The sequence below is a fragment of the Scophthalmus maximus genome, chromosome 4 (genome assembly GCF_022379125.1).
Source record: "Scophthalmus maximus strain ysfricsl-2021 chromosome 4, ASM2237912v1, whole genome shotgun sequence".
Classification (NCBI taxonomy): Eukaryota; Metazoa; Chordata; class Actinopteri; order Pleuronectiformes; family Scophthalmidae; genus Scophthalmus; species Scophthalmus maximus.
This window is the reverse complement of record NC_061518.1, coordinates 1,913,825-1,941,580: the sequence shown is the minus strand read 5'-3', so window position 1 is coordinate 1,941,580 and position 27,756 is coordinate 1,913,825. Positions and strand designations below refer to the sequence as shown.

The window sequence follows — 27,756 nt, the reverse complement described above, 5'->3', positions numbered from 1 at the left end:
TGTGTATATATATAATTATAATTAAATGGACTCCAGGCAAAATTATGAAAATCTGCAGACTTCTTTTTTTTATTAAATTGACAAATTTTTGTATCTGTACAGCAAAATCAAATCACACATAAATTCCGATACATCTTCATATTACATGGCAAAAAATCTGAAAGGAGAAAAAAACAAAACCCAAAGAGCACATCGATAAAGTTTGTACACGTGAAGACTCGCGTACAAAAAACCTCGATGACGGTCGCCATCTTTGTTTCCTGTTTTTAAACCGCTCCGATCCGACTTCCCCCCCGACCGACACGCAAACACAAAGATCGTTTAGAAAAAGCTCGATGCTCTGCTCGACCTTCGGGTAGGAAATTTATTTTAACATTCAAAAACCTTTTTAATCTTGAGCTTCGTAACGTTTGTGAATGAGAAGAAAAATATGGTGGCTATTACTCATTCGCACACGATGATGTCCCAAAAAGAAAGCTGCAAAACACTTTGACGCTTATTAGAAACATTTTTTGTTGTTGTTACAAAGTGATGACGTCAGCGAACAAAAGGCAACAAGCTGGTCGATGCAGCGCGGAGGCGTCAAGTTAAAGTGCAAAAAACAAAAAGAATATTCACCAATTAGAAATGAGTTTGCATTTCTTTTATTCACAATTAAAACATCTGCAAAAACAATATAATAAGTCAAAATGTGGGATTATTTTCTGTCTGGTCTTTCAAAAAAAAAAGAAAAGGCGATCGATGGGATTTCTTTTGAACAAAGTCAAACGTCCTGCGTGAGGTCGGCTACGGTCGGAGCGTGTGTGCGTGTGTGTGTGTGTGCGTGTGTGTGTGTGTGCGTGTGTGTGTGTGTGTGCGTGTGGGCCCAGCAGAGTTCACTAATGAAAAGGTTCCATCCGATAAAACTGAAATGTGAAAAATGACAAATCGGGAGAAACAGTTTACGGAAGTATGTAAATCCCTGGTTCTCGGTGTGTTCCCTGCTCTAATATCAAAACATATATCAAATGATGTCAATAAATAGCTGCTGTTTGTAACTGAAAGAGACACAAAACTGCCACTGTGGTTCTTCTGCATCGGTGTCGTCTACTCATTTCGTTTTTTTCCCTCTGTCGTCGTCGTCTCGCGTCTCTTTACAGTCACGTCGTTTCAGTTCTTCGTGGTTCTTTCACATGTTCACACGTTTTAATAAACTCAGGACTTGGGGCCCAAAGGCCTGAGGATGGGAAAAGAGTATTGGATGTGCAGGTTTTTAAATAGTGGCGTCACACCTCTTTGCAGGTCATTGATAAGATGAAATGATTTGAGTCTCATGTTTTAATGTTATATATCAATCGTCAACTTCCTCCCTCGTGAAACCCCCAAAAAACGGGATACACGAAGCCTCGTCGTCGTGTTCTGTGGCGGCTTCAGTTCGTTAAAGGCAAACGAGAACATGGACGGGGACTTTAAAGGGGCAGTGAGCGATATTGGAGGATGATTATTTTGCTGTTGATGATTTTTTTTCTACTGCAACGTTTGATTACTGGCGAGCAAGGCGACAACCACGAGGCCAAAACCCCCGAGTCATAGCGTCTGTCGCCAGTACGTCTGTCTGTCGCTAGCACGTCTGTCGCTAGCTTGTCTGTCTGTCGCTAGCACGTCTGTCTGTCGCTAACTTGTCTCTCTGTCGCTAGCTTGTCTGTCTGCCGCTAGCACGTCTGCCGCTAGCACGTCTGTCGCTAGCTTGTCTGTCTGTCGCTAACTTGTCTCTCTGTCGCTAGCTCGTCTGCCGCTAGCACGTCTGTCGCTAGCTTGTCTGTCTGTCGCTAGCTTGTCTCTCTGTCGCTAGCTTGTCTGTCTGTCGCTAGCACGTCTGTCTGTCGCTAGCTTGTTTGTCTGTCGCTAGCTTGTTTGTCTGTCGCTAACTTGTCTGTCTGTCGCTAGCACGTCCGTCTGTCGCTAGCACGTCCGTCTGTCGCTAGCACGTCCGTCTGTCGCTAGCACGTCCGTCTGTCGCTAGCACGTCCGTCTGTCGCTAGCTTGTCTGTCTGTCGCTAGCACGCCTGCCGCCAGCTCGTCTGCCACTAGCTCGTCCGTCGCTAACTTGTCTGTCTGTCGCTAGCACGCCTGCCGCCAGCTCGTCTGCCACTAGCTCGTCCGTCGCTAACTTGTCTGTCTGTCGCTAGCACGCCTGCCGCCAGCTCGTCTGCCACTAGCTCGTCCGTCGCTAACTTGTCTGTCTGTCGCTAGCATGTCCGTCTGTCGCCAGCACGTCCGTCTGTCGCTAGCACGTCCGTCTGTCGCTAGCACATCTGTCTGTCACTAGCACGTCTCTTTAGGGTTTTTTTCCCCGGCTCACACGCTGAAGCGACACCTGGCGGGATCGTGAGGAAATATTAGCTGAATTTCACAAAAAAAGTGTACTGGATTAAAAATCGCTCACTGCCCCTTTAACAAGGTCACTGTGGAAAAAAACAACAACCTTCCGGTGAAACTTCCTCTCCGGTGCCGTGATGTAAACTTCCAATCTTCTTCCAACACCCTGATGGACGACTAGAGAAACGTTCAGCATCACACACACAACTTGATTCAAATCTTATCATCAATAAATAAGGCATAAAAAAAAAAAAGTGCAATGATTTTGATTAGCATTTAAATCAAGTTAAAAAGAGAAAGAAATGAGGCGGAGACGCAGGTCCGGACGCAGAGTCGGACCCGTTGAGCTGCTGACAGACGAGGACGGGTCGTCAGGAGCGATGAGGGAAAACACGTTTCCAAGCGACAAGAAACAATCTCGGAATTCCTCCCGGGAAAAGTTTGGCGCGAGATTTCCCAGTTGCTCCGTGTGCGATTCAGTCATTCCACAGTCACTCAGAGAGAAAATGATCATCCTCCGGTTCTCCTTCAAATACCACGAGAAGCAAATCGGGAAAATAATCCTGACCTCAGTCGCATCAGGAGCGGAGGAGCTTTATTTAGAAACTTTACATCACCCGACCCCGGACGACATCCTCGGGGGAAAGCAGGTTTGATTCAGGGGGCAGATCAAGCAGTCGCTGCCTCCTCGGTGTGTGAAGACGCAGGAAATTAAAGAGATTAAAGATTTTGAATGAAACGTTTTTGCATTTGATGCAACTATGCAGCAGCAGAGTTTTTAAACCGAGGAGGGGGATCCAGATGTGGGCACTGGTGTTGGCACTGTGCAGGTTGCCTGGTTACAGACCAGAGGAGGCGGAGGAGGAGGAGGAGGAGGAGGAGGAGGAGGAGGAGGAGGAAGGTACGGGGACGACGCGAGGAGCGAGTCTCTTTTATTCTTTTTGTTTCTACGGCGTCGGCGCGCTCGTCCTCTACCGGTCCTTCAGTTCTCTGGTCACTCGCTTGGTGATGCGGCCGCACAGCAGCCCCACCAGGAAGAGGACGCACACGCTCATCGCGATCATGAGCAGGATGTAGTTCTTGGAGGGCGACGTCATCACCTGCACGGCCAGGTCCGAGAAGCCCTCCGCCGGCGCCACCTGCAGGCCCGCAGGGGGAAAGGTTAACATCAGTGCAGCGGGGGGGAAATAACATTCTCTACAGACAACATGGGATTTTTTTTTCATTTTTTACCTGTGAGACAAAAACATGTTTGTAATATTCTGTATTATAGTAGAGCATGAATAATAATATGACTGAACCATCTGCAAAACTATAAGCACAAAAACAGTTCTTTGCTGTTTTCATGGCCTGATCCCCCCCTAATAACACAGAGACCAAATCTTGTATTATTATGAATTAATTTTTGTAATATTATGAATTTTTTTTGTAAACTCATGACTATATTCTCATAAATGTACAACTTTATTCTCATAATATTATGACTTTATTCTTGCAATATTACGACTTTAATTTCATAAATTTACGACTTTGATCTCATAATATTTTGACTATTCTCATAAAAATTACTACTTTATTCTCGTAAAATTACGACTTTAACCCTGAAAATATTACGACTTTATTCTCGTCATATTGTGACTCTATTCTCAAAGTCTTTTCTCTCAACGCGGCCCCTGGACCTCCGTGGTAAACCCCCTGAGTAACGCGGAGGAAACAGGATTGAAACCGGGACCTTTAGCGGTTCATGTGGGAACGAGGTGAACGTTCCCTCTCACCTTCGCAGCGTAGCTCCACATGTCGATGCGGTCCTGAAGTCTCTTCTTACACTCGGGCTGCAGACGAACTCGTTTGTCCTGTAACGCCTCCATCAGACACGACATCTCTGCAACGTGAGAGTGTGACATTTATAACATTATATGATATTTATTAAAGTTCTGTACATGATTTGAAAGAACAAAGCGAGCGGACGCACGTCGTCCTCTGCCGGGCGTGATGGCGGCACAGTGGTGTTTGAGGTCCAGAGCGCAGGCGGTGTGAAGGACCGGGTCCACAAAGATGTCGGCCTTACTCTCCTTCAGCATGTTCAGGACTTCCTGCGCAGACGAGGAACAAACACCGGAGGAGGGTGAGTTTCTTTCTTCCACACAAACACCGGATCTACGTCGCTTCACCAGAAACTTTCCATGAGACGTTTGAGCCCAGTTTTCAATTCATTTTGTCCAGATTCCATTTGGAGAACGTTAGTCTATGATTACTGGAATTTCCCAGCTTGGGATCAATAACATTCCTATTTTATTTTATCTCATCTCTAATCTCTTTATATTTTATTTGACCCATATGGGCAAAAACCAGAATGTTCCTTGAATCCGTCTCTTTTGCTGAAAGGTTGTTTTTGTTTGTAAAAAGTGACTTTCACAATTTTAGAAATTTGAACCATGAGTTCATCACAGAGAAATAACTAGGACGACGCTAAATACGTCACGACTTTTTTTCGATCATTAACATCCAAATGTTATTTTCTCAAAAAATGGACAAAAACAATGTCAAAAAATTAAAAGGTCATTCACCTTTTTACAGGCGTCCTGTTTGATTTTCAGCAGGTTCACTTTCAGACACTCCTCCACCTGACCGGTCTGCTCCTGAGCCGCGGCCTCCTCCACACACAACCTGGAGATCTGCAGGAGGAGGAGGTGGTGAAAAGAAGAGACTACCAATGTGTAATAGTTATGCCTCAGACTGAACCTTTTCAAATTGAAATATGTGAGAATACTGTTTATGGAACAGACAGATGGTTTGATCCTGTGTGTGTGTGTGTGTGTGTACGTGTGTGTGTACATGTGTGTGTGTGTGTGTGTGTGTGTGTGTGTGTGTGTGTGTGTGTGTCTGTGTGTGTGTACGTGTGTAAGTGTGTACGTGTGTGTGTGTGTGTGTGTACATGTGTGTGTACGTGTATGTGTGTGTACGTGTATGTGTGTGTACGTGTGTGTCTGTGTGTGTGTGTGTGTGTGTGTGTCTGTGTCTGTGTGTGTACGTGTGTCTGTGTGTGTGTGTGTGTGTGTGTGTGTGTGTGTACGTGTGTGTACGTGTGTGTACGTGTGTGTGTACGTGTGTTTTTACCTCCTCCGAGCAGTGAATCTGCAGCTGTGGGTCCAGTCTGTAGTCCAGCGCCGACTCCTGCAGAATCACTCGGATCTGGTCTTCGCAGTCTGGAGACAACCTCTGAACAGGACCACAGCCACAAAACACACGGTTCATCACCACGGTAACAATCACAGAGACGTTCCGTAGAGAGGAACTGAAGTTTCAAGACACTAATTTAGAAATGCAGAAGAAAGTGAACGTAGAGTGTGACTTTTGGATCGGAAGTAAAAGGTAAAGTAATTAATGTATGTAGGAAGGTAGGTTACTTGGTACGGTGGGTTGGTAGTTAGGTAAGAGGGGAGGTTTGACATGAGGTCGGTTGTGTCGTGCAGAGGTTCGTGGTCTCACCTGGTCGGCGTATTTGAGTTTGAGGCAGCCGATGACCTGGCCCTCCAGCTCGCTGTCCTCGCCCGCCTTGTTCAGGATCGTCTGGCAGAACTTGGGGATGTCGGCCCGGCAGGCTTTCCTCAGCACCGGGTTCAACCTGTAGTCTGGAGGACGAGGAGGAGGAAGTGACACCAATCTTCATATTTAATAATAACACGTGTGTGTGTGTGTGTGTGTACCTGTGTTCTGCGTGATCTGCCTCTTGGTGATCATCTGTTTGCACTTGGGATCCATCAGCTCGCTGTTCTTGTTCTGCTTCAGACACTGGAGAACGTTCCGGGCGTCGGCCTCAGTGCAGAAACGCTGCAGGAAGAGTTTTTCAGACTTCAGTCACAAACAGAAAAAAGGCTCGGAGGAATCGCTCAGATTTAACACGACAAGGTCACAAGTGAAGTGAGCGAAGCCAAAATACAGGGAACGACCCCTTTAACCGTATACTTTTTTTTAGATCTCAGAAATGTTATTTTTTACTACAATATTAAAAATACAAAATAGGAAGAATGAAAAATAAGATCTACGTTGTATGAAACAGTTATTATCTTTTAAAACTAACTTTACAAAAACGGTATTTTATAATGTTTGCCAAACATAAGTGTTATTGATATCAGAAGCAAAAATCCCAAGGTTTCTCCTCTCCCTCCTCTTCCTCTCCTTCTTCACCTTGATCATCTGCTTGCAGACTCTCATCAGCTGGTAGTCGAGCTCGGGGTCGTTCATCTCGCCCTCCTGCAGCCGGAAGATCCGCTGGTGGCAGCGCTGACTGAGCAGCTTCTTCTGCTCCTTCAGACACTCGATCATCTGAGGAGGTGAAGGGAGGAGAGAGGAGGAAGAGAAGATGGAGCGCAGAAGATCAGAAGGAGGAAGGAAAGTGCAAACGAGAGGATGAGAAAGGGGGAGAGGAGAGAGGAAAAAGATCAGAGGAAGAGAAGATGGAGCACAGAAGAACAGAAGGAGGAAGTTAAGGATATAAGAGAGAGGAGGAGAAAAAGAAGAAGAAGGACAATGGAGGAGTGGAAGTGAGGCCAGAGGCAAACAGATCAGATGAGGAGGGTAAAGAGAGAGGAGAGGAAGAAGGAGAGGGGGAGTGGATGGAAGAGTGGGGTGGGAGATAGGAGAGAGAAGGGATTGGGAATGAGGGGCAGAGAGAGGAAAAAGATCAGAGGAAAAAAAAGAGGAAGAGAAGATGGAGCAGAAGAACAGAAGAAGGAGGAAGGAAAGGATATAAGAGAGGATGAGAAAGGTAGTGAGGAGCAAGGAGGAGAGCAGAGAGGGAAGGAGGAGAAGAGGAGAGGAAAAAAAGGAGGAGGACGGAAGAGAAGAACAGAGGCCAGAGGCAAAAAGATGAGAGGAGGAAGGACAAGAGAGGAGATGGTGTGAGAGGAGGTGAGAATAGGGAAGAGAAAAAAAGGAAGATCAGAAAAAAGAGGGAGAGGGGGAGGAGAAGCAATGAGAAATGAGAGAATTGGGGGAAGAAGAAAAGAGGAGGAGGAAGAGGAGCAGAAAGGAAGAAGGAGAGGGGGAGGAGAAAACAGAAAAGAGGGAGGAGAGACAGATGAGACAGAGAAGGAAAAAAAAGGGTTTCTAACATCTGTGAACATTTCTTCCCGTTTCTCACCTGAGCGTTCCCAAAGTTCACGTTGGGACAAAGTCGACTGATGTCGGATCTGCAGGGTTCGTACAAGTCCGGCTCCAAGCGGATGTCCTCCGACTGCGAGGGGGAGACGCCTCATTAACACTTCATCATCGCCCAGCGCCTCGCGACGCCACAGACACTTTTTTTATAAACACTGCGGTGGAAAAGAATCAACTTCTGTGGGAGGCGTTACCATCTCCAGCTCCTCCACCCGCAGCTGCTTGCGACACTTGAGAGAAACCCGCTGCTCCCTGGCGTCCTGCAGCGTGTCGTTCCTCACCGTGATGCTGAGGCAGATCACCACGTCCACCCTGCAGAGGGCGCACGGGAGCGTTTTACATACGTGTTCAACTGGCTGCTACACCGAGGACACAACTGTTCCACTTCAAATTCAAAGTTAAAGCCCCAGTGTGTCAATTATGTAATTTCCTGGCGCAAACCACAACCCACTGAGCAGCCGACAAGGGACACTTTATGGCGGCGCGCCGCTAATTCCATTTTCCGGTTTCCGGCAGCGTCTGAAAATTCAACGCGAACGCGACGTGTTCTGGACCGTTTTGTTTCAACAACCGTATTCAACACGACGTAGAAACATGGAGACTCAAACGGAGGTCGGGTCCACCTCATGTGACTATATCTGACTCATTCAGAGTTGACGAAAAAACATTGTGATTGTACATATATAAACACATAGTTATGGAGCGTATATTCAATTTCTCAAGTTCTTCTAAATATTACACACTGAAGCTTTAAGTTTCCAGTTGTCGGGACTCACTTCTTCTTGATGTTCGGACACAGGTGCAGCACGTCCTCCTTACACGACATCTTGAACTTGTAGGAGAAGCGGAAATCCTTCATTTGAACCTGGAAAGACAGAAAGAGACGGTTTCTTGAAAATATCATTAAACCGAAAAACATTTGTCCGTCTCCTTGATGATGTTGGTGTTATTTGAATCTCTTTTGTCGGAGCCAATGTAAGAATCGCATGATGAATATGACGTGGGCAGGTTGGTGTTCATGTGGAAAGAGCAGCTAAACATTTACTGTACCACGGAATACAGTCACGTGTTTCACATCCACAGAAACAAAATCCAAAAAGATATAATTATTGTGATGTATAATATATATAATAAAATCATATTTAATAAAATGTTAAAGAATAAAAGATGCTATTTAAACCTTCAAAAATTCTGATTTGAAAGGAAAGTTGTCAAGTCTTCAATCAACAGACAGGTGAGAATATGAAATGATCTTTTTAATGTAAAGTTCCCTCTGTGTTTCCCTTTATTTATGCTGTTAGTCTGGTTTTAACTTTAACTTGTTACTAATACGATGATACTAGAAAAAAAAGCACAAAGTAGTGAGGCGTAGTTGTCGTCATGGTAACTGACCAGCTGGAAGTGTGTGACGCCGACCGAACACTTGTCGTTCATTTCCTTCTGGTGTTTGTTCTGAACCAGACACTCCATCAGGTCACCGGTGTCGATCTGGTTATCAGCGACATCCTACACACACACACACACACACACACACACACACACACACACACACACACACACACACACACACACACACACACACACACACACACACACACACACACACACACACACACACACACACACACACACACACACACACACACACACACACACACACACACACACACACACACCAATTAACAAAACATTACAACTTACATCTCAATCAGTGAAAATAATCGAATGTAGGAATGATTTTTGAGAAGCATCAATTGACATATAAAGAGGAGGGACGTGTGTGTGTGTGTGTGTGTGTGTGTGTGTGTGTGTGCGTGCGCTCACATGGCAGTGGACCTGGATGACGGGCTCACAGGCTCTGATGAGCAGAGCGTCGATCTGGATGTCCTGCAGCCGACAAGAGAGAAAACAATCAGAGACAGGAAGTCGCACCTGAGACGAAGGAAAAAACTAATTTCGACGCCTCAAAAACATCAAACTAAGAAAACAAAAAACTACAACACAGTTTTTTTGAACCATGGTCGTCATGTTGAAATTCACATCGACTCCTGAGAGTAGACAATGTGACTGTGAGATGAATGTCGGACTGCAACTAGCGATTAGTTTCATTATCGGTTAATCTGTCGAAATAATTTCTCGATTAGTTGTTACTAGTTACTAATCGATGAATTGATTAACTGTTGCAGCTCTAGATGAATTCATTCCATCTGACCTCTGACTCCAGCTCGGTCAGGTTGCCCACGACCTCCCTGCAGACAGACACCAGGTCCTCCAGATGATCCTGCAGACACTCCAGCTCCTGGACACACGTGAATATTATCAAAAAACTGTCAATATTCTTAAAAACTGTTGTGATTTATTAATATGTTAAGTTGTGATTAATGAAACCCCACAGGAAACCGCCGTGGTCTCACCTGTCCAGTGTCCGTCTTCTCGCTGCACCACTTCCCGAGGTCGGTCATGCAGCGCTTCTGCAGCTCGGGGTCCAACTTCACGTCCAGCGCCCTCTGGTGGAGAATCCTCTGGACCTCCACCTTACAGTCCCGAGATAACTGCACACACACACACACACACACACACACACACACACACACACACACACACACACACACACACACACACACACACACACACACACACACACACACACACACACACACACACACACACACACACACACACACACACACACACACACACACACACACACACACACACACACACACACACACACACACACACACACACACACGTGAACATTGGATCGAAACTCTCCGTCTACTCTGTCACAAGTAAAAGTCCTGTATTGAAAATGTCACATGTAAAATTATGTATAATCAGAAGATTGTACCTGCATGCAGAAAAATTGTGATATACGATTATTTATCATATATTTTAAATTTTGAAACAGTTTGCAGCCAATCATATATTTCTTTCACATGGATCAACCTTGATTAATCGACTGATTGGTTATTGACGGTTATTCAGACTGAAACGGTTTGTTTTGTCAAACCTGTTGTTAAAAAATTTAATATATATATATATATATATATATAAAATGTAAAATGAAATAAGAAGTAGGAAACATGAAATATTTAAATTATTTCCACAATGAATATTCTGTCAACCAATAATTGAGTGATGAACTTATCGGAAAAACATCTTAATTAAATCTAAATTTGATTCATAAAGTTTCCCTAAAATAATCCACAAAATGAAGATGATGGTTAATAATGTGTCATAATTGTAAATTCAAGACTCTGTGAAAGACGAAGTGTACGCCACCGTTTATCTACTGCACTGTACTTTGACTCTGTTGTGTAATATCTATTTCTGCACATTACACTACAATAATGACTGTGTTGTTTTTCCTTTATGGATTTTAAAGTGGATCTTTCACTGGTGACACTTATTTTTCAGGCGTCACGATATTTTTTCGACAGCTTGTTCCGACTTTCATGAAACCACTTTTTTTTCCTGTAAATATGATTATATATGACCATGTAATCAAATGGTCTCCTCGCTCAGGAGGAGGGGGAGGGGGCGTGGCCGCTCATGATCCACGACCTCAGATTTTCAAACCAAGAGTTTAAACAAAAACTAAAATGTTTGATTTTAATTTCAGTAGTTGGTGATTAACTGCGCTGATTGAATCCCGTTCTATCATCATGATCAATTTCAACCCTTCACCAGGATCAATGCTGATTTGGTTTTCGCTCCGTTTACTTTACCTGATGGTCCCGGTTCACCTGTTAAATTCAAAAACAGCAGAGTTACACCCGCTGATCGAGCCGTGAAGAGAATCCGATGATACACTCGAGACGTTATTACAGCATATATTCAAACTTCAGACCGATCCAGCATCGGGAATCAGGCGTGTGTGTGTGTGTGTGTGTGTGTGTGTGTGTGTGTGTGTGTGTGTGTGTGTGTGTGTGTGTGTGTGTGTGTGTGTGTGTGTTTGCGACGCCGTCGTACCCGGCGCCCCTGCTCCTCGGTGCGGTAGGCGTGGCGGTACAGGCAGGAGAAGACGGCGCCCGGAGGCATGAGCTCGCTGGTCTCGTTCCAGCCGTGGGTGTGGCAGAGTCGGGCGGCGTCGCCCTGACACTTCTTGTACAGGATGGGGTCCAGTCTGGAAGACGGAGGAAGAAATATGATAACACATAAACAGACAACAGTTTGACATCAACTTAATTCAATTGGTTTTTATATTAGAGCCACGTGAAGCCAAATTATCTGGAGATTGAAATGAAAATTAGGCGATTAATGTCAATTTTTTTCTTGACATTATCTGGAGATTAATCGTATGATTTCCACGTGGTCCTTAATATTTTTATTACTTTCTCATCTTATTGCCGGTTCACTGGTTTACGGTACGGCAGCTTCATTTATACAGGAAACTGCTTTTCATGCACAGAGGAAAATCATAAGCCAAAAAAAACATTAGGACAGCATAATAAAAAAAAAAGCCAAAACTACTTAATCAAAACAATTATTTTTCTTCACAAAATGATATAAAATGCATGAAATGAAAATTAAATAAGAAACAGACAAAAATGATAAAATGCTGATTTAGTTGAAATATGTTGTGGTTTTTTTGTAAATCTGGATTCAAGCTGAGCAATAACTTTATTTTTTATTTTATAATTTTTTTCATTTCTATCTCGTCTTAACTACATTTAATCTCGTCCAGCTGTTTTCTTTTTCTTAGCCACGACAGACTGATAATAACGGATCACAGTCGACCTGGTGACACAGTGAAGTATCGTCTGCGTACAGCAGCTGTGACATCAGCAACATGATCATTGGTTGTCGTTTCGAGTTGTGACACGAGAGTCACACTGATTTGATAATTTCGGCAGAAAGCGAGTAAGTGAACCTTGAGTCAAGAGTCTTTCCTCAAACTACGAGTCGAGGTCAAAAAGGAACTTTTGAACCTTTTTGTTACAGAACCTGTTGTTTCTGGGGGACATTAATTATCATGACGAGGATGTTTAGATCAGTTTGTCTTAGAAAATTAAAAACTAAATATATTTCAAAAGCAGCTAAAAGGTGAAGAGCAGATTCAGACTCACTTCCAGTCTCTGGATATGAAATACTGCAGCTCCAACAGGCGGTGTTCACAGTCCTCCACCATCTTCTCTGTGTAGAGGTGCTCCATCAGACACGACAGGATCCTGCACACGCGCACGCACGCACGCACGCACGCACGCACGCACGCACGCACGCACGCACGCACGCACGCACGCACGCACGCACGCACGCACGCACGCACGCACGCACGCACGCACGCACGCACGCACGCACGCACGCACGCACGCACGCACGCACACACACACACACACACACACACACACACACACACACACACACACACACACACACACACACACACACACACACACACACACACACACACACACACACACACACACACACACACACACACACACACACACACACACACACACACACACACACACACACACACACACACCCTTATTAATGATTTGTCACACCCATGTTAACCAACGTTAAAGAACGAAACAGGGTTTCTGCAGACTTCACCAAATTAAATTCAAAACACTTCTCACACCACAAACTGATATTTAATTTAAAAAAATCAGAGTTACACTGGATGAAGAATGATGGAAAAGTAAATAGTGAACCACACTCTGCAGGACAGGTGGTGGTCGGGGTTGGAGGAGGGGGCCTGAACCTCTAAAGGTCATTTTCCCAAAGGTCATGTGACGGCACGGAGAACACGGTGTAAATAATGGAATGAGTTACGGCTGGATTCCATTTAGCTGCTGCGCGACCCTCAGACGACAGGCGGTGTGTATAGATAATGGATGATGGGAGCTTCGGGGTGCTGGTGTTTTCTCACTGGGACTTGAACTGAACAGAGTGACCTCGGTAACAACAACCTCGTCAGTGGCACCGGAGCTTTTGTTGCTACGGAATTTCAACGGTTGTGTCCGAAATTGGCAAAATAAAAAAAACACTTTAGGACAATTACTCTGGGTCATTTTCTTTCCACGCCGGAACCACGTCACTGATGTACGACAACAACGCCGGCCGGTGGACAATCCCATAATATATTTTAAATATGTTTCTTTTACACTTTGTATTAATGCTTGAATAGTTGATTTTTTTAAACGTAGAAATAACTTTATTTGACAAAGTGTGTGTTGTGATGTGCATTTCGGCTCTTATATTATTATTTTATTGCCACAAAACGCAGATTTGTCTCGAGCCTGTCGGCATAAACAAACTAAGCCATCGAAAATACTAATAAAACAGCTTTAACCTGTGAACATTAACCTGTACATTTATATTTAAAAATACAAAAATATTTGAACTTATGTTAGTTCATGTCGATCGTCGGATTCTAAATTTCCCTGCAGGTGTGAATGTTTGTCAAGTCTCTGCACGTTAGTCCTGTGATTGACTGGTGACCTTTCCCCCAACTGTCAGCTGACACCCCCCCCCCCCCCCCCCCCCCCCCCCCTGCACCCGTCAAGGCTTTTTCCACTGTGAGTCAATGAGCTTCCAAACAACAACCACAATTCATAATAATGTGACTGTCGAGACGGCATGTTAGAAAAATTACTCAAGAACTTAGTGAATTCATTTTTGGTGCGTGTTTGTGTGTCACCAGCTCACATCGGGTCTCCGGTGCGGATGTGTTTGCAGGCGGTCTGGATCACGGACTCGCAGGCCTCGTTCAGCGCCCGGTCGATCCGGTAGTCGGCTCCGGGGTCGGCAGACTGGATCAGAGTCTGCAGCTGAAAAGAAAATTAAAAAGGACATCAGCTCAATTTCAGCGCGTACGACCAAAAACATATTTCATTTATCAATTTTAAAAACATTTATTTTTTGGGGGTCGGAGCAGTGAGCCTCGGTCTCAAAAGCATCGGGTCCAATTTGCTTCCCAATATCCAAAGGATGAAAAGAGAGTTAATGACTCTCTGCTGTAACATTATCGTCAACATGAGCATCACGGCGGCGGCGGCGGTCTTACGGCGCTCTGGCAGACGCTGTCGACGGCGGTGCTGCGGTCGCCGCGTCCGATCCTCATCAGGCAGTGCAGCGTGCGGCCCTTGCGGTGCAGACCGGAGCAGTGCGCCTCGATCTCCGTCCGGCAGTGGAGCACGATCTCGGGACTCAGGGAGAAATCCTCCATCAGCATCCGCCGGTAGTCCAGCATCTCCCCCTGGCACTCGCCGCTGACCGTGCGACCTGGAGAGTGTCACGTCACAATTATTAATATCAGCGACCCCGTTCAGTCGTTTCGGTGTCCTGGCTGCACTTGGATATTCATGTTTTGGGGCTAAAGAGCCAGATGTTCTTCTCTGGAGTTGCTGGAGACCGAAAACGGAGCTAAAAGGATCAGATGGACAAAAACGTGACTCCAATAGAAAGATAAGAAAACTTTGTGACTGTTGAATGTGCTGAAAATGTCTATTTGCTGTAAACAGCGTGTCGCCTTTAAATATCTTTAGATTAATTGAGTTAGTTTTGGTGTTTTTCTGCCCTCTAGTGGTCAGAAAGTGCTCAACCTCAAATTTCCTGCGTCACAAAACTTTATATTCATTAAAGACGCTTTCACACCTTAAAGTCTGAACCAACGCTTGTGTTTTTGTTACATTGTTTGCATTTGATTCGGTTCATTTGGTTTCACGTTGCAACTTTGCGAGCGCACTTCAGAACTTTACGTGACAAACCTACGTCCCGTCGTCATCACCTACGTGGGCTGCGTTTTCCTGTTTTTTCTTACAAGATTTTGTAAGAAAATAAAAACAGGAAACACCTTGTCAAATACGCTCCAAGCAATGACAAGATAATTCTGAACAAAATTAGTTATGGAACTAGAAATAGGTCAACGTTCCTCACCTACATAGTGAGCGTTTGATTTATATTTTTCGGCATACTGTTTACTGGCTCACCGCGGTGGACGGCGGCCTCCAGGCACAGCAGCAGGTAGGACAGCCGGGCCTCGCGGGCCCGCGGCAGGTTGGCGTCCAGGCTGCAGCGCTGCTTCCTCAGGTCCAGCTTACAGGCTTTGGCCAGCGAGTAACTGACTCTGTAGTCCTGAGAGATCAGCTTCTGACGGGTGGTGAGGGCGTCACGGCACTGAGGGAGGAGGAGAGGAGAGAGAGGTTTTACATTCACGGGTCGACGAGGGTCGACGAGGGTCGACGAGGACGAGGATCCACCCGGGATCTCGTCGCCGTGGGACGTTGACGGGCGGTCGTACCTTTTCTGACATGGCCTCTTCGAACTTGTGATTGAACAGACACTTGTAGACTTTTCCTTCCCCTGCCTGAGTCTGTGGAAAGAGAAGAGTTAAGATATAAGAGTTAAAGGATTTTCCATGTTTATCCCCGTCACTTCACACAGATGTTTGTTTTTTACCCCTTTTTTGGTTTGTTTCAGTAAAATATTAATTAAAAACAGGGTGATTCTCTCCTTTTTTTTCAAATTGATTCGGTCAAGTTTGCATTTGTGACAAAACTATTTGCACTGGCAAAAGTCTAATGATTTATCAATCACTGACATACTCCGGTTGATCAGAAACTGTTGCAAGAAGGTTTCTTTATTTACTCTCCTCCACAACACAAATATGTAGATTAGGAGATTATTCCTTTGTGGGGTTAAGAAACCAAGCAGCACTGTTAGACATTCAATAATTAATTGATTAATCGATATAATTGATTTAATCCAATAATTTCAGTTTATCATAAAAGTAGTTTTTTTTTTATGCAAAAATGCCGAAATGTCACTGGTTCTTAATTGTGAATATTTGCTAGTTATTCCAGTTTTATTTAAAAGACTTTCAACTCTACATTTCGTGGGCGGCTGTGGCTCAGGAGGTAAAGATGGATCACTAACCCGAAGGTCGGCGGACTGATCCCAGCCTCCCTACGTGCCTACGTACGTCATGTCTGTCAAAGTATTTGAGTGACTCCTCAGTCGTACTACGCAGAGAGAAACTGACGTCTGATATTATTCTCTGAGAGGTTTCCTCACGTTCTGGCAGAATCTCTCTCGGTCTTCTCGGCAGGAGAAGTAAAGGTGGCGGTCGAGGTGGAAGTCGTCCGACGACAGCTCGGCCACGCGCAGGATCGCCTTCTGGCACTCCTCCTTGATCGGGTGGACTTGGTCCTGCTGCTGCTCCGCCTCCCGCACCAGGCCCTTCTCCAGACAGGAGATCACTTCGCCCTGGGAGTGGACGTCCTGACGGGCGAAGACAAAGAGCAGAGGGAGGAAGAGAGCAATGTTCAACCTGTCGAATACAGGGCCTCCAGACTGTATACAACCAAATGGAATATTTTCCTCTCCTCAGGGTCCGTTTCCGTTTCTTTCTAGCCACTTTGTCTCTTTGAAGCCACCTTGGGTCTTTTTAATAGTCATTTTGTGTCACTTTGTATATTGTCATATACACTTATTGCACATATTGTCATATGCACATATGGTCATATGCACTTTGTAGTTGTTTTGTCTCTTTGTAACCACTTTGTGTCTCTTTGTCTCTCTTATCTTTCGAGCCACTTTGTGTCTCTGTTGCCACTTTGTAGTCATTTTGTGTCTCTTTGTAGCCGATTTGTATCTTTTTATAGTCATTTTGTGTCTCTTTGTAGTTGTTTTCGTCTCTTTGCAGCCACTTTGTGTCTCTCTGTAGCCACTTTGTGTCTTTTTGTAGCCACTTTATGTATCTTTCTAGCCCCTTTGTGTATCTTTGTAGCCACTTTATGTATCTTTGTAGCCACTTTGTGTCTCTCTGTATTAATTTTGTGTCTCTTTGTAGCCGATTTGTGTCTTTTTATAGTCATTTTGTGTCTCTTTGTAGTTGTTTCGTCTCTTTGCAGCCACTTTGTCTTTGTTGTTATTTTGTCTCTTCGTAGTCATTTGTCTTATACACACACACGCACACACACACACCTTGTGTCCCACGTTGATGCTGCCGCAGCGCAGACCGTTGATGTCGTCTTTGCACTTGTCCATGAAGCCACAGATGAGTCGGTAGTCGCTGAAGACGATGCTAGTCATCTTGGTGATGTACTGGTTGCACTGGTACTCGCTGATGTTGCCACGGTGATCCACCAGGCAGGACACCAGGTAGCCCCTCCCCCTCTCCTCCTCGTTGCACTCCTTTATCTGCAGGCGGCGGGACACGAGACAAAAACACGAGACTGTTGAAGAAGTACGATACACTGCAAAGGGTTTTGACATTCAGAGTATTGATCAAGTTAATTCTGCATCATATCAATGAGCTCAGAGTTCTTAGAGATGATGAAGATGAAGCGGCAGGAGCTCGGAGACTCACCTCGGCGATGGTGCTCTTGCAAACCTCCGTGGCCACTGACTCAAACTTTGGATCCGTGGTCAGATTGAGTTTGTAGTTCCAGAGGAGCTGACGGAGAGAAGCAAATACATCTTATATACAGATGACAGAGATTAAAGATTAAAGATAAACATAAAAAAATACATAAACACAGACGGTGCAATCGGCAGAGCGGCTGATATATTTGTCATGACCAGATTTACCTTCCAAGGTCCCACAGCAAAAACTAGTTTGGCCTAAACTATAATAGAAACCGACCAGTAGAACAACTCAGTAAATCAAGTGGCCGCAATTTTGATATTCATCATTTGATGAAGTGATATTTAAGTAATATTTAACATGTTTGGGGTTTTGACCATTGGTCAAAGAAAAAAAGGCTAAAACGTAAACTTGGGCTTTTGGGGAATAATGAACAATCGATCGATTGATAAGGAAAATTAGTCATAGGCACCAATGATTAAAAATAACTGTTGGGTTGCAGCCAAACTGTTTTTTTACATATTGATAATATTACATGTGTGAAATATTCCTGAGAGCCGAACATCTGAAAAATCTGTCCTTCATATCTTTACACACAAACTAAAAACCTTCTGACTTTTCATAGGAATCTTTTTTAAGACCATATTTTTTTTATTTTATTAAAATTTTAAAATATTCCTCTGATCGATTTTATTGACTTTTGCCAGTTCACTGGGTTGGACCAAACGTCCCCTGAAACCACGGATCACCGAACACAAGGCAGCTGCTCACGATCAGAATATGGATTATGCATAATGAGACAGATTTTGAAAAAACGAAATATCGTCAATAAATTGCTGAGAAAAGACATTTAAACAATGTTATTTATAATCAATGTCCCCATAAGAAGGATTCATATTCTTTACGATATTGCTGTCAAGTGATTGGTTTATTGATTGATCACCTCCCAACACTATCAACCAATCAGACACTGGTCCTCCGGATTATTTAGGTTAATTAACTTTTCTTTTTTTTTAACGTGTGTGCGTCCACACCTCAACAACTTATGAGTTAGGTTTGGAGTTTCGGACGATGTCAAATTGTTGTGAAGAAGTTTCTTTCTCTCTCTCTCTCTCTCTCTCTCTCTCTCTGTTTTCTCTCCGTTGTTTGCTCATCTTCCTTTTCCACCTATTTTATTTATGTGTCCATTGTTTTTCCTGCCAGCGAAGCTCCAGCTGCAGCCGCGGCAGATAAGAGCGACCGACGGAAAAACAACAGCGAGAGAAAATGACAAAACAAAAGCACTGTCGAGTGTGTGAGTGTGTGAGTGTGTGTGTGTGTGTGTGTGTTGATTGCAGCCGGTGCTTCCTGGCGTTGTAATAAAGAGACCGAGTCTGACTGGTCCATTAACCTCGCGGCGTTTCATTAGACCTGCGAGGTCGTAAGCTGTCGTGGACTCTGAACACCGGAGCTTCATCACGCGACACGGATACGAGACTTCGAAAGGAGGAGACACGTCGACCTGAATGTCACGGGGATGATGAAGGTACAGAGGAAGTTTTGTCTGAGGAAGGACGTCGGCTCTTCTCCCGGCTGCGAGCCGAGGATCCTGCGGGAAGTAAAGCTGATTCGCGATAACGACATTGTCAGGATCTTTGGAGCGTGAACCAGAACGCGCGGGATTGTTGACATGATAGCATCATTATCATGATTCCAATATTTCAGTCATGAAAAGGCCGGATGACGTACGTGTGTATTTGCAAACACAGAGCGACGGAAGGGAGATCCGATCACACACACGTTCTGATGTCAGGTGTGAGCCGACACACGTCAACGTGATCGGATCTGTCAGGACCGATGTTTATACCGAAACCAACACTGAGGAGTAAAACATTTCCCAAAACCGATAGATATATATATATATATATATATATATATATATATATATATAGTCCGCTGTGTTACAAAAAATTATATTTTTTGGATGATTCCTTAGAGGTCGCTATCAAACCATTATGATTTTGATGATTGATATCTTACAATTTAATCATTCACTTTACTTAAAACAGCCATAAATAAAAAGAAAACATCTAAAAAGAAAACATCATGTTTTCGTCAAAGTTATGGCTGCAACTAACGATCATTTGCATTATCGATTAACCTGTCGATTATTTTCTTGATTAATCGATTTGTTTTTGGTTCATAAAATGGTGAAAAATGTCAATCGTGTTTCCCAAAACCCCAAGATGATGTTTTGTTTTGTCCACACACCAAAGATGTTCAGTTCACTGTCACAGAGGAGCAAAGAAACCAGAACATATTCACATTTAAGAAGCTGAAATCAGAGAATTTTGACTTTTGCCCCCATAAAAAATACTTGAACCGATTAACCAATTATCAAAATAGTTGGCCATTAACTTAATAGTCGATTACTAATCGATTAATCGATTAAGTGTTGCAGCTCTGGTCGGACTGCTTCAAGTTCAATGTTCAGAAGGTTTGACATATTAGCAAGAAAACCTTTCTTCTTAGCAACTGACACAAAGTAGCATCAGCTGAGGCTGGTGGGAAATTAGTTAATAGTTTTTCATAACTTTTCATAAACAGACATAATGAACAAATTAAAAAATTTGACACATTTTAAAGGGATCAGAGTTAATACGATTCACATCCTGAGGAGGATATGATTCATCCAAGATTTATTTTACTGGGTCTGACCTTCGACCTTCGACCTAACTAACCATGTAAATATTTACATGTTAAACAGATTCAGGTGCAACGTCACGCACCCACACATAAAACTCAATTTAATGTGTGTGTGTGTGTGTGTGTGTGTGTGTGTGTGTGTGTGTACTTACATGGTTACAGTCGGGAGCAATGTCCATTTCCTGCAGACAGAGAGAGGAGGAGGAGGAGGTCAAACTCGGCTGAATTCAAACATTTATGAGCAAACACATAAAACTTTAACATTAACAAATCCTCTGTGTCTAAAAAACGATCAGAATTCTCATTATTTCCACTAGTATTACTATTTCATGTAACTTCTCTACATTTATTTTCCTTATTCTCTATATTTTTGTGCCATTCGTATATTTTTTACATTTGATTCTTTGTTTGTATATATGATATATTTTGTAAGGTGTGTTACAGTGTGATACCTGCTTCTGTAACACCGGAGTTCCCCAGCTCGGGATCAAGAAAGTATCTCTCTATTAGATACCAACAACTGCAACTAACAATTCTTTTCCTTTTACCGATTAATCTGTCGTTTATTTTCTCGATTAACTGATCAGTTGTTTGGTCCATAAAATGTCATAAAATGTCGATCGTGTTTCCCAAAACCCTGAGATGATGTTTTGTTTTGTCCACACACCAAAGATCTTCAGTTCACTGTCACGGAGGAGCAAAGAAACCAGGAAATATTCACATGTAAGTAGCTGATTTCAGAGAATTATGACTTTTCTTTTTCATAAAAAATGCTTGAACCGATTAATCGAGGATTACCTGTTGCAGCCCTAGCATCTATCTATCTAATGTGATTAGCAACATCTTCGTCTAGTTCTTGTCAAAATGGCTGCAGTGGAAAAAAAGCGTCTATGAGTCAATAAATACTATTAAAATTCCAAATGGCAGGAGCTGCCGTCTCTCTGACGAAGGTCACGCGTGTCACGACAAAACCAGGAAGCCTCGTGAAGCTCCAGGGACCAAACTGTGTCCGGAGGAGACGAGACACGAGCACGCAGCATCAGGGGGAAGATTCTAAACATCCCATCAGAGTACATGTTGTTGGTTTCTTCCCCGACAGCAGTTTAACGTGAACAAAGCTGCACGAGCCCCCGCAGCCTCGCGGACTATTACAGGAACCAGCGGGAGACACTTTGTTCTTTCACTTTGCAGTTGAATAGAAGACATGGAAGCTCCCGATGCTTCTTCTTCTTCTTCTTCTTCTCGCTTCACTCAGCGTCACCGTCTCGTCGCTGATCGCTCCGGAGGCGGAGGAGCGCGAGCGGCGAGGAAACGGAGCCTCGGCGGCCTCATCATATTAAAAAGGACAACCATGTTATTTATTAATGAGGAGCCGCTGCGTTCGCATCTGTGAAGAGCCGTTGGAAACAAGCAGAGCACATTAATCCGGCGGCGTGAAGCGGTGACAGAGGCTAATTGTGTCCGCGGCTGGAGGACAAACCGTTGTTTTGTTTACATCTCTGAAAAGCGTCGGAGTGGAGACGATGCACTCGGGACTCAATGTGTTGTGCAAGAGTGACTCCGACCCTCAGTGCGTCAACCGGCAGACTAAGAGCGCCACTGTAAACGTCTTGCCTCGGCGCCGCCGGCGTCGTTCCGCGGCACCGGACCGTACCGGCGCTCCGTCCTCGGTGAATGAGAGTCGTTCAAGTGACTCAATGTCAACAAAGAGAGTCATCGCCAACTCTGAAGCCGTTTAGCCAAAGGCTGCGTTGTGGACCGGGCTATATATTTCTGTGCTCGTGCATGTTGTACCAAAAAATACCTCCCTATCCCAGTCAGAGCGAAGTTTCTCCTCAAACATTCCAAGAGTCGGACAGATTTTTTCCCCAACACGGGCCAGTGGGGCCAGCGGGGGCAGCGGGGCCAGCGGGGCCTCGGACTGCTGGGGGGCCTCCAAGCCACAGACCGTGCACGGTGCTTGGTCCAAGACATTCAAGGAGGTTGAACGCCACGGCCCTGTGTGCTTATATGGTGAGCGAACCACCAGACAGAGGCCTCAGGGGACCATGATCCGGCCCTGCTCTTAGCCTCTTTCTCAGCTCAAGGTTTTACTTCACATCTCCTGTTTTCAGTTCACTCTCATCAACCTCATTTCCAGCAGCAGGTCGCTGTGAGCGAGCGGCGGGCTCGGAGGAAGTGGAACAACCAGGAATTAAAGAGCCAGACAAGGATCTCGATTCGATGCCTAGGAACCGCTCGCTCGCGCAGATGACGATACATCGTGATTGAAAGCAAAGAGCGACCGCCAGCATCCGTGTGGGATACAAAGAATCCTACTCCATACAAATAAAAGACTCAGTGTTGGAACAACACAGTGACCGTAAGCAGCTCCGTCTCCGCGAGGCCACCAGGAAACTGCTCCACGACATCGGACGGACACACACACACACACACACACACACACACACACACACACACACACACACACACACACACACACACACACACACACACACACACACACACACACACACACACACACACACACACACACACACACACACACACACACACACACACACACACACACACACACACACACACACGGTTCTGGAGGCCGGTTTGTGCTCAGTGACTTCCTGTCCGACCGTGTGACAGTCTGACTGACAGTTGGTCTGCGACGAGGTGCAGGATTTCTTTTTTCCCCCCGAAACGTCCATCAAGTGTCAGATTTCAGGGCTCAGACGGCCACGGAAATAAACTCCCAGACACTGTACTGTAAACAAGCCAAGGGGGGTGTGTGTGTGTGTGTGTGTGCTCCTACAGTGGGGGTGTAAGAAAGTAGGGCTTTAGATTTAAAATTTTCTTGACTGGCATGGAAATTGTAATGTTTTGGAGCGATAATTTGTCTCTTTGTGTGTGTGTGTGTGTGTGTGTGTGTGTGTGTGTGTGTGTGTGTGTGTGTGTGTGTGTCGCAGATTTATAGGAGCCATTTACCTCTTCAGGAGGCCACAGCTGTTATTGAGTGGAAGCCTTGTAATTATCTCAGTAAAGAGGGCATCGCTCAGGGCCGGTGGAGGCGCGTGTGTGTGTGTGTGTGCGTGTACGCGCGCGTTGATGTCAGCATGGTGGATAATGGAGGTTGATGTCAACATGATACAGGGCCAAAAAGAAAGGGTAAACACAATGTGAAGACTCAAATTATTGTACTGTAAGACTATTATCTGCCTCCACTCGTGTGTGTGTGTGTGTGTGTGTGTGTGTGTGTGTGTGTGTGTGTGTGTGTGTGTGTGTGTGTGTGTGTGTGTGTGTGTGTGTGTGTGTGTGTGTGCAGCTGCAATAATTAGTCCATTAATCATCTAGTCACTTGTCAGAAAAACTATCTGCATGCAGGACTAGAAATCACTGCAGCTCTTTTTATGATAGTTTTTTTAATTTTAACGGCGCAGTCTAGATATTTTATTTGAGCAGAAATACAGTTCAACCCTCCGTCTGATCGTTACAGTTCAACCCTCAGTTACAGTTCAACCCTCCGTCTGATCGTTACAGTTAAACCATCAGTTACAGTTCAACCCTCAGTTACAGTTCAACCCTCCGTCTGATCGTTACAGTTCAACCCTCAGTTACAGTTCAACCCTCCGTCTGATCGTTACAGTTAAACCATCAGTTACAGTTCGACCCTCCGTCTGATCGTTACAGTTCGACCCTCCGTCTGATCGCTACAGTTCGACCCTCCGTCTGATCGCTACAGTTCAACCCTCCGTCTGATCGTTACAGTTAAACCATCAGTTACAGTTCGACCCTCCGTCTGATCGTTACAGTTCGACCCTCCGTCTGATCGCTACAGTTCAACCCTCCGTCTGATCGTTACAGTTCAACCCTCCGTCTGATCGTTACAGTTAAACCATCAGTTACAGTTCAACCCTCCGTCTGATCGTTACAGTTCGACCCTCCGTCTGATCGTTACAGTTCGACCCTCCGTCTGATCGTTACAGTTCGACCCTCCGTCTGATCGTTACAGTTCGACCCTCCGTCTGATCGCTACAGTTCGACCCTCCGTCTGATCGTTACAGTTCGACCCTCCGTCTGATCGTTACAGTTCGACCCTCCGTCTGATCGTTACAGTTCGACCCTCCGTCTGATCGTTACAGTTCGACCCTCCGTCTGATCGTTACAGTTCGACCCTCCGTCTGATCGCTACAGTTCGACCCTCCGTCTGATCGCTACAGTTCGACCCTCCGTCTGATCGTTACAGTTCGACCCTCCGTCTGATCGCTACAGTTCGACCCTCCGTCTGATCGCTACAGTTCGACCCTCCGTCTGATCGCTACAGTTCGACCCTCCGTCTGATCGTTACAGTTCGACCCTCCGTCTGATCGTTACAGTTCGACCCTCCGTCTGATCGTTACAGTTCGACCCTCCGTCTGATCGCTACAGTTCGACCCTCCGTCTGATCGTTACAGTTCAACCCTCAGTTAAAGTTCAACCCTCCGTCTGATCGTTACAGTTCGACCCTCCGTCTGATCGCTACAGTTCGACCCTCCGTCTGATTGTTACAGTTCGACCCTCAGTTAAAGTTCAACCCTCCGTCTGATCGTTACAGTTCAACCCTCCATCTGATTGTTACAGTTCAACCCTCAGTTAAAGTTCAACCCTCCGTCTGATGAGCAGCAGTTTGGACAACAAATCAAGAAAAAACACAGGGACTAAACCGACGTGATTCACCAAAATAACAGTGAACACATCAATGCATGTGTGTGTGTGTGTGTGTGTGTGTGTGTGTGTGTGTGTGTGTGTGTGTGTGTGTGTGTGTGTGTGTGTGTGTGTGTGGGCGGGCGACAAAACTGATGTCGTGAGTGTGAAAACTGTTTGTTTAGGTTTTTTTTTTTTAACCCATTAAATAAAGAGAAAGCAAAGAGCTGAATCGGCAGTTTGACTTCACCCTGTAAGTCACCTGACAACCGGATGACTGCACACACACACGCACACATGCACACGCACACAGACACACACACACATGCGCGCACACACATGCGCGCACACACACACACACACACACACACACACACACACACACACACACACACACACACACACACACACACACACACACACACACACACACACACACACTGATTTCTTCACTGAGGGAGAGTCAGCTGCTGTTGTGCGAGGGTGGAGCAGGAATACAGGTTTTCTCAATTTCACTTTTTGAGCCTCTATCATTTCTGCAGAGTTCACGAAATTATATATAAATAACCTTTAGTAGAACAGAATTCGATAATACCAGTCCCAGAATGACAGGAAAACAAAATATAAGCCTGACAATCATTCATTTCGATTATAGTCATTGACATTATAGTTCATCAATTAACGTGACCTGGAGCAATGTGTGGCCCCGTGACCCCCTAACCCCCTCGGGCCCCTGAGCCACAGCCTCCGTACGTTATTGACTGTTAATATTTATATTTTCTATTAAACGACCACAGAGTCAGGGGCCGTGTGTCGTGGTCTCTGCCTGTGGAGGATCATATTAGTCTCCTAATCCATCAGTGTCTGGACACGATATAAGTGACGGAAGAGAGTCTCTACAGCAGGAAAACAATAATATACGAGACCTTAAATTCTTAATATTTTCACTGTTTTTAGAGAATTTTCAAGATATGCACATTCATTATTTATTTATAATTTAATATCTCTGTTGGAATTTATGCAGTTTGCAGGTGTGAAATCAGGAGGAGTGTGTGTGTGTGTGTGTGTGTGAGAGTGTGTGTGTGTGTGTCTGTGAGTGACTGTGTGTGTGTGTGTGTGTGAGAGAGTGTGTCTGTGAGTGACTGTGTGTGTGTGTGTGTGTGTGTGTGTGTGTGTGTGTGTGTATTCGTGTGCGTGTGTGTGTGTGTGTGTGTGTATATATGTGTGTGTGTGTGTGTGTGTGTGTGTGTGTGTGTGTGCGTGTGTGTGTGTGCGTGTGTGTGGACACCGGTGCAGGTGTGGATGTTGACGCCCGCATCCTGTACCGTCCCGGTGTGGTGGACGTTGACACACCCCGGCCGACAACCCATCACCTCCCCCCCGTGTGGCGAAGCTTCCAGCGCCGCCGTCGCTCACCTCTCTGCGGTCCTGCAGGCACTCGAGCACGGCCAGGTTGTTGGTCCAGGTGTGTTTGGGGCAGAGGCGGGTCAGGTCCTCCCGGCAGGCCTCCTCCTCCGACAGCCTCCAGCCGCTCGCCCTCCGAGGCTGCGAGGCCCCGGCGGCGGCGGCGGCGGCGGCAGGTGCACCCTTGACCGGCGGGTCCGCGGCCCTGATCGCGGGCGGGTCGGGAGGCTCCGCCGGGCCGCCGGCAGCCTTCAGGCCGAGCACGGAGCCGACGCCGCAGACGCAGAGGATCGGTAACAGCAGCAGCAGCAGCTGAGGGCGACGGTGCGCCGCCATCTTCACACCACTGTCAAGTAGCTCTGATGACACCGCTTCACTTCCGCTCGGGGCGCGTCACAATAAAAGCCTCCTCGGCCAGAAATTAACAACTTCCCCTCGTTGAAAAAAAATAAAAGCATTTATAATATTTTTTGACCAGATTATGTTTAAACGACAGTTCAACAACAAGCATAAAACAAATGCAAAATAAATATTATTTTCTAACAAATCTTCTCGGCCCCTCCCAAAAGTTACGATAGCAAATGTTGTCTATGTACAAAAATAAATACATCATCATAATACATCATCATGCAGACATCAATACAAATGTAATCATGACGACAATGTTAAAAGACAAAGTAAGATGGATGTTAATAATAATAACAATAATAATAATAACAATAATAATAATAATAATAGTAATAATAATACATCGGATTTATTGAGCGACCTTCAAGCGACTCATATCCTGCACATGCACAGTACATATACAATCAGGAAAAAAAATATTATTTTAAAATTTTGATAAAACCATCTCACAATGACGTAATTCATACTATATAATGGTGCATGATTGATTAATCTAAATAACATGTAGACAGTGTCGCTCATCTTATTGGTTGCAAAAGTTCATACCATGTTATATGAGGTTATTTTCTGACTTCATTGTGATGTCATGATGACGTCACACCTACCATATGATCGTACATTATTTTTTGATCTATGTAAGCGGTAGGTCATGTCTATAGTCCTGGAGGATGCAGAGATACCTCGAAAAAAGTGTATTAAAATTTATTAAATTAAATTAGTTATTAAAGAATTTATTTGAGAAA

The 27,756-nt window shown here is 44.9% G+C and overlaps 1 protein-coding gene across 2 annotated transcripts; it reads right to left on the bottom strand.

Annotated features, from left to right (window-relative positions):
- Window positions 1-42: 42 nt before the first annotated feature.
- On the bottom strand, window positions 43-26,970 carry LOC118302839 (Golgi apparatus protein 1-like). 2 transcript variants are annotated; one of them, XM_035629319.2, is made up of 27 exons: window positions 26,618-26,970; window positions 20,680-20,709; window positions 17,846-17,932; window positions 17,461-17,676; window positions 16,549-16,755; window positions 15,776-15,847; window positions 15,465-15,651; window positions 14,540-14,757; window positions 14,182-14,303; window positions 12,591-12,692; window positions 11,494-11,647; window positions 11,250-11,267; window positions 9,933-10,070; window positions 9,731-9,817; window positions 9,343-9,405; window positions 8,911-9,024; window positions 8,295-8,383; window positions 7,713-7,830; window positions 7,502-7,594; window positions 6,547-6,684; window positions 6,066-6,189; window positions 5,848-5,990; window positions 5,476-5,577; window positions 4,926-5,033; window positions 4,331-4,451; window positions 4,134-4,240; window positions 43-3,497 (listed from the first exon to the last, which is right to left on the bottom strand). In XM_035629319.2, the coding sequence occupies exons 1-27, from the start codon at window positions 26,939-26,941 to the stop codon at window positions 3,330-3,332; spliced, it is 3,450 nt and encodes a 1,149-aa protein (XP_035485212.2). In that variant the 5' UTR covers window positions 26,942-26,970; the 3' UTR covers window positions 43-3,329. The 2 variants fall into 2 exon arrangements, with proteins under 2 accessions (XP_035485212.2, XP_035485213.2); XM_035629320.2 differs by lacking the exon at window positions 11,250-11,267.
- Between the last annotated feature and the right edge of the window lie 786 nt (window positions 26,971-27,756).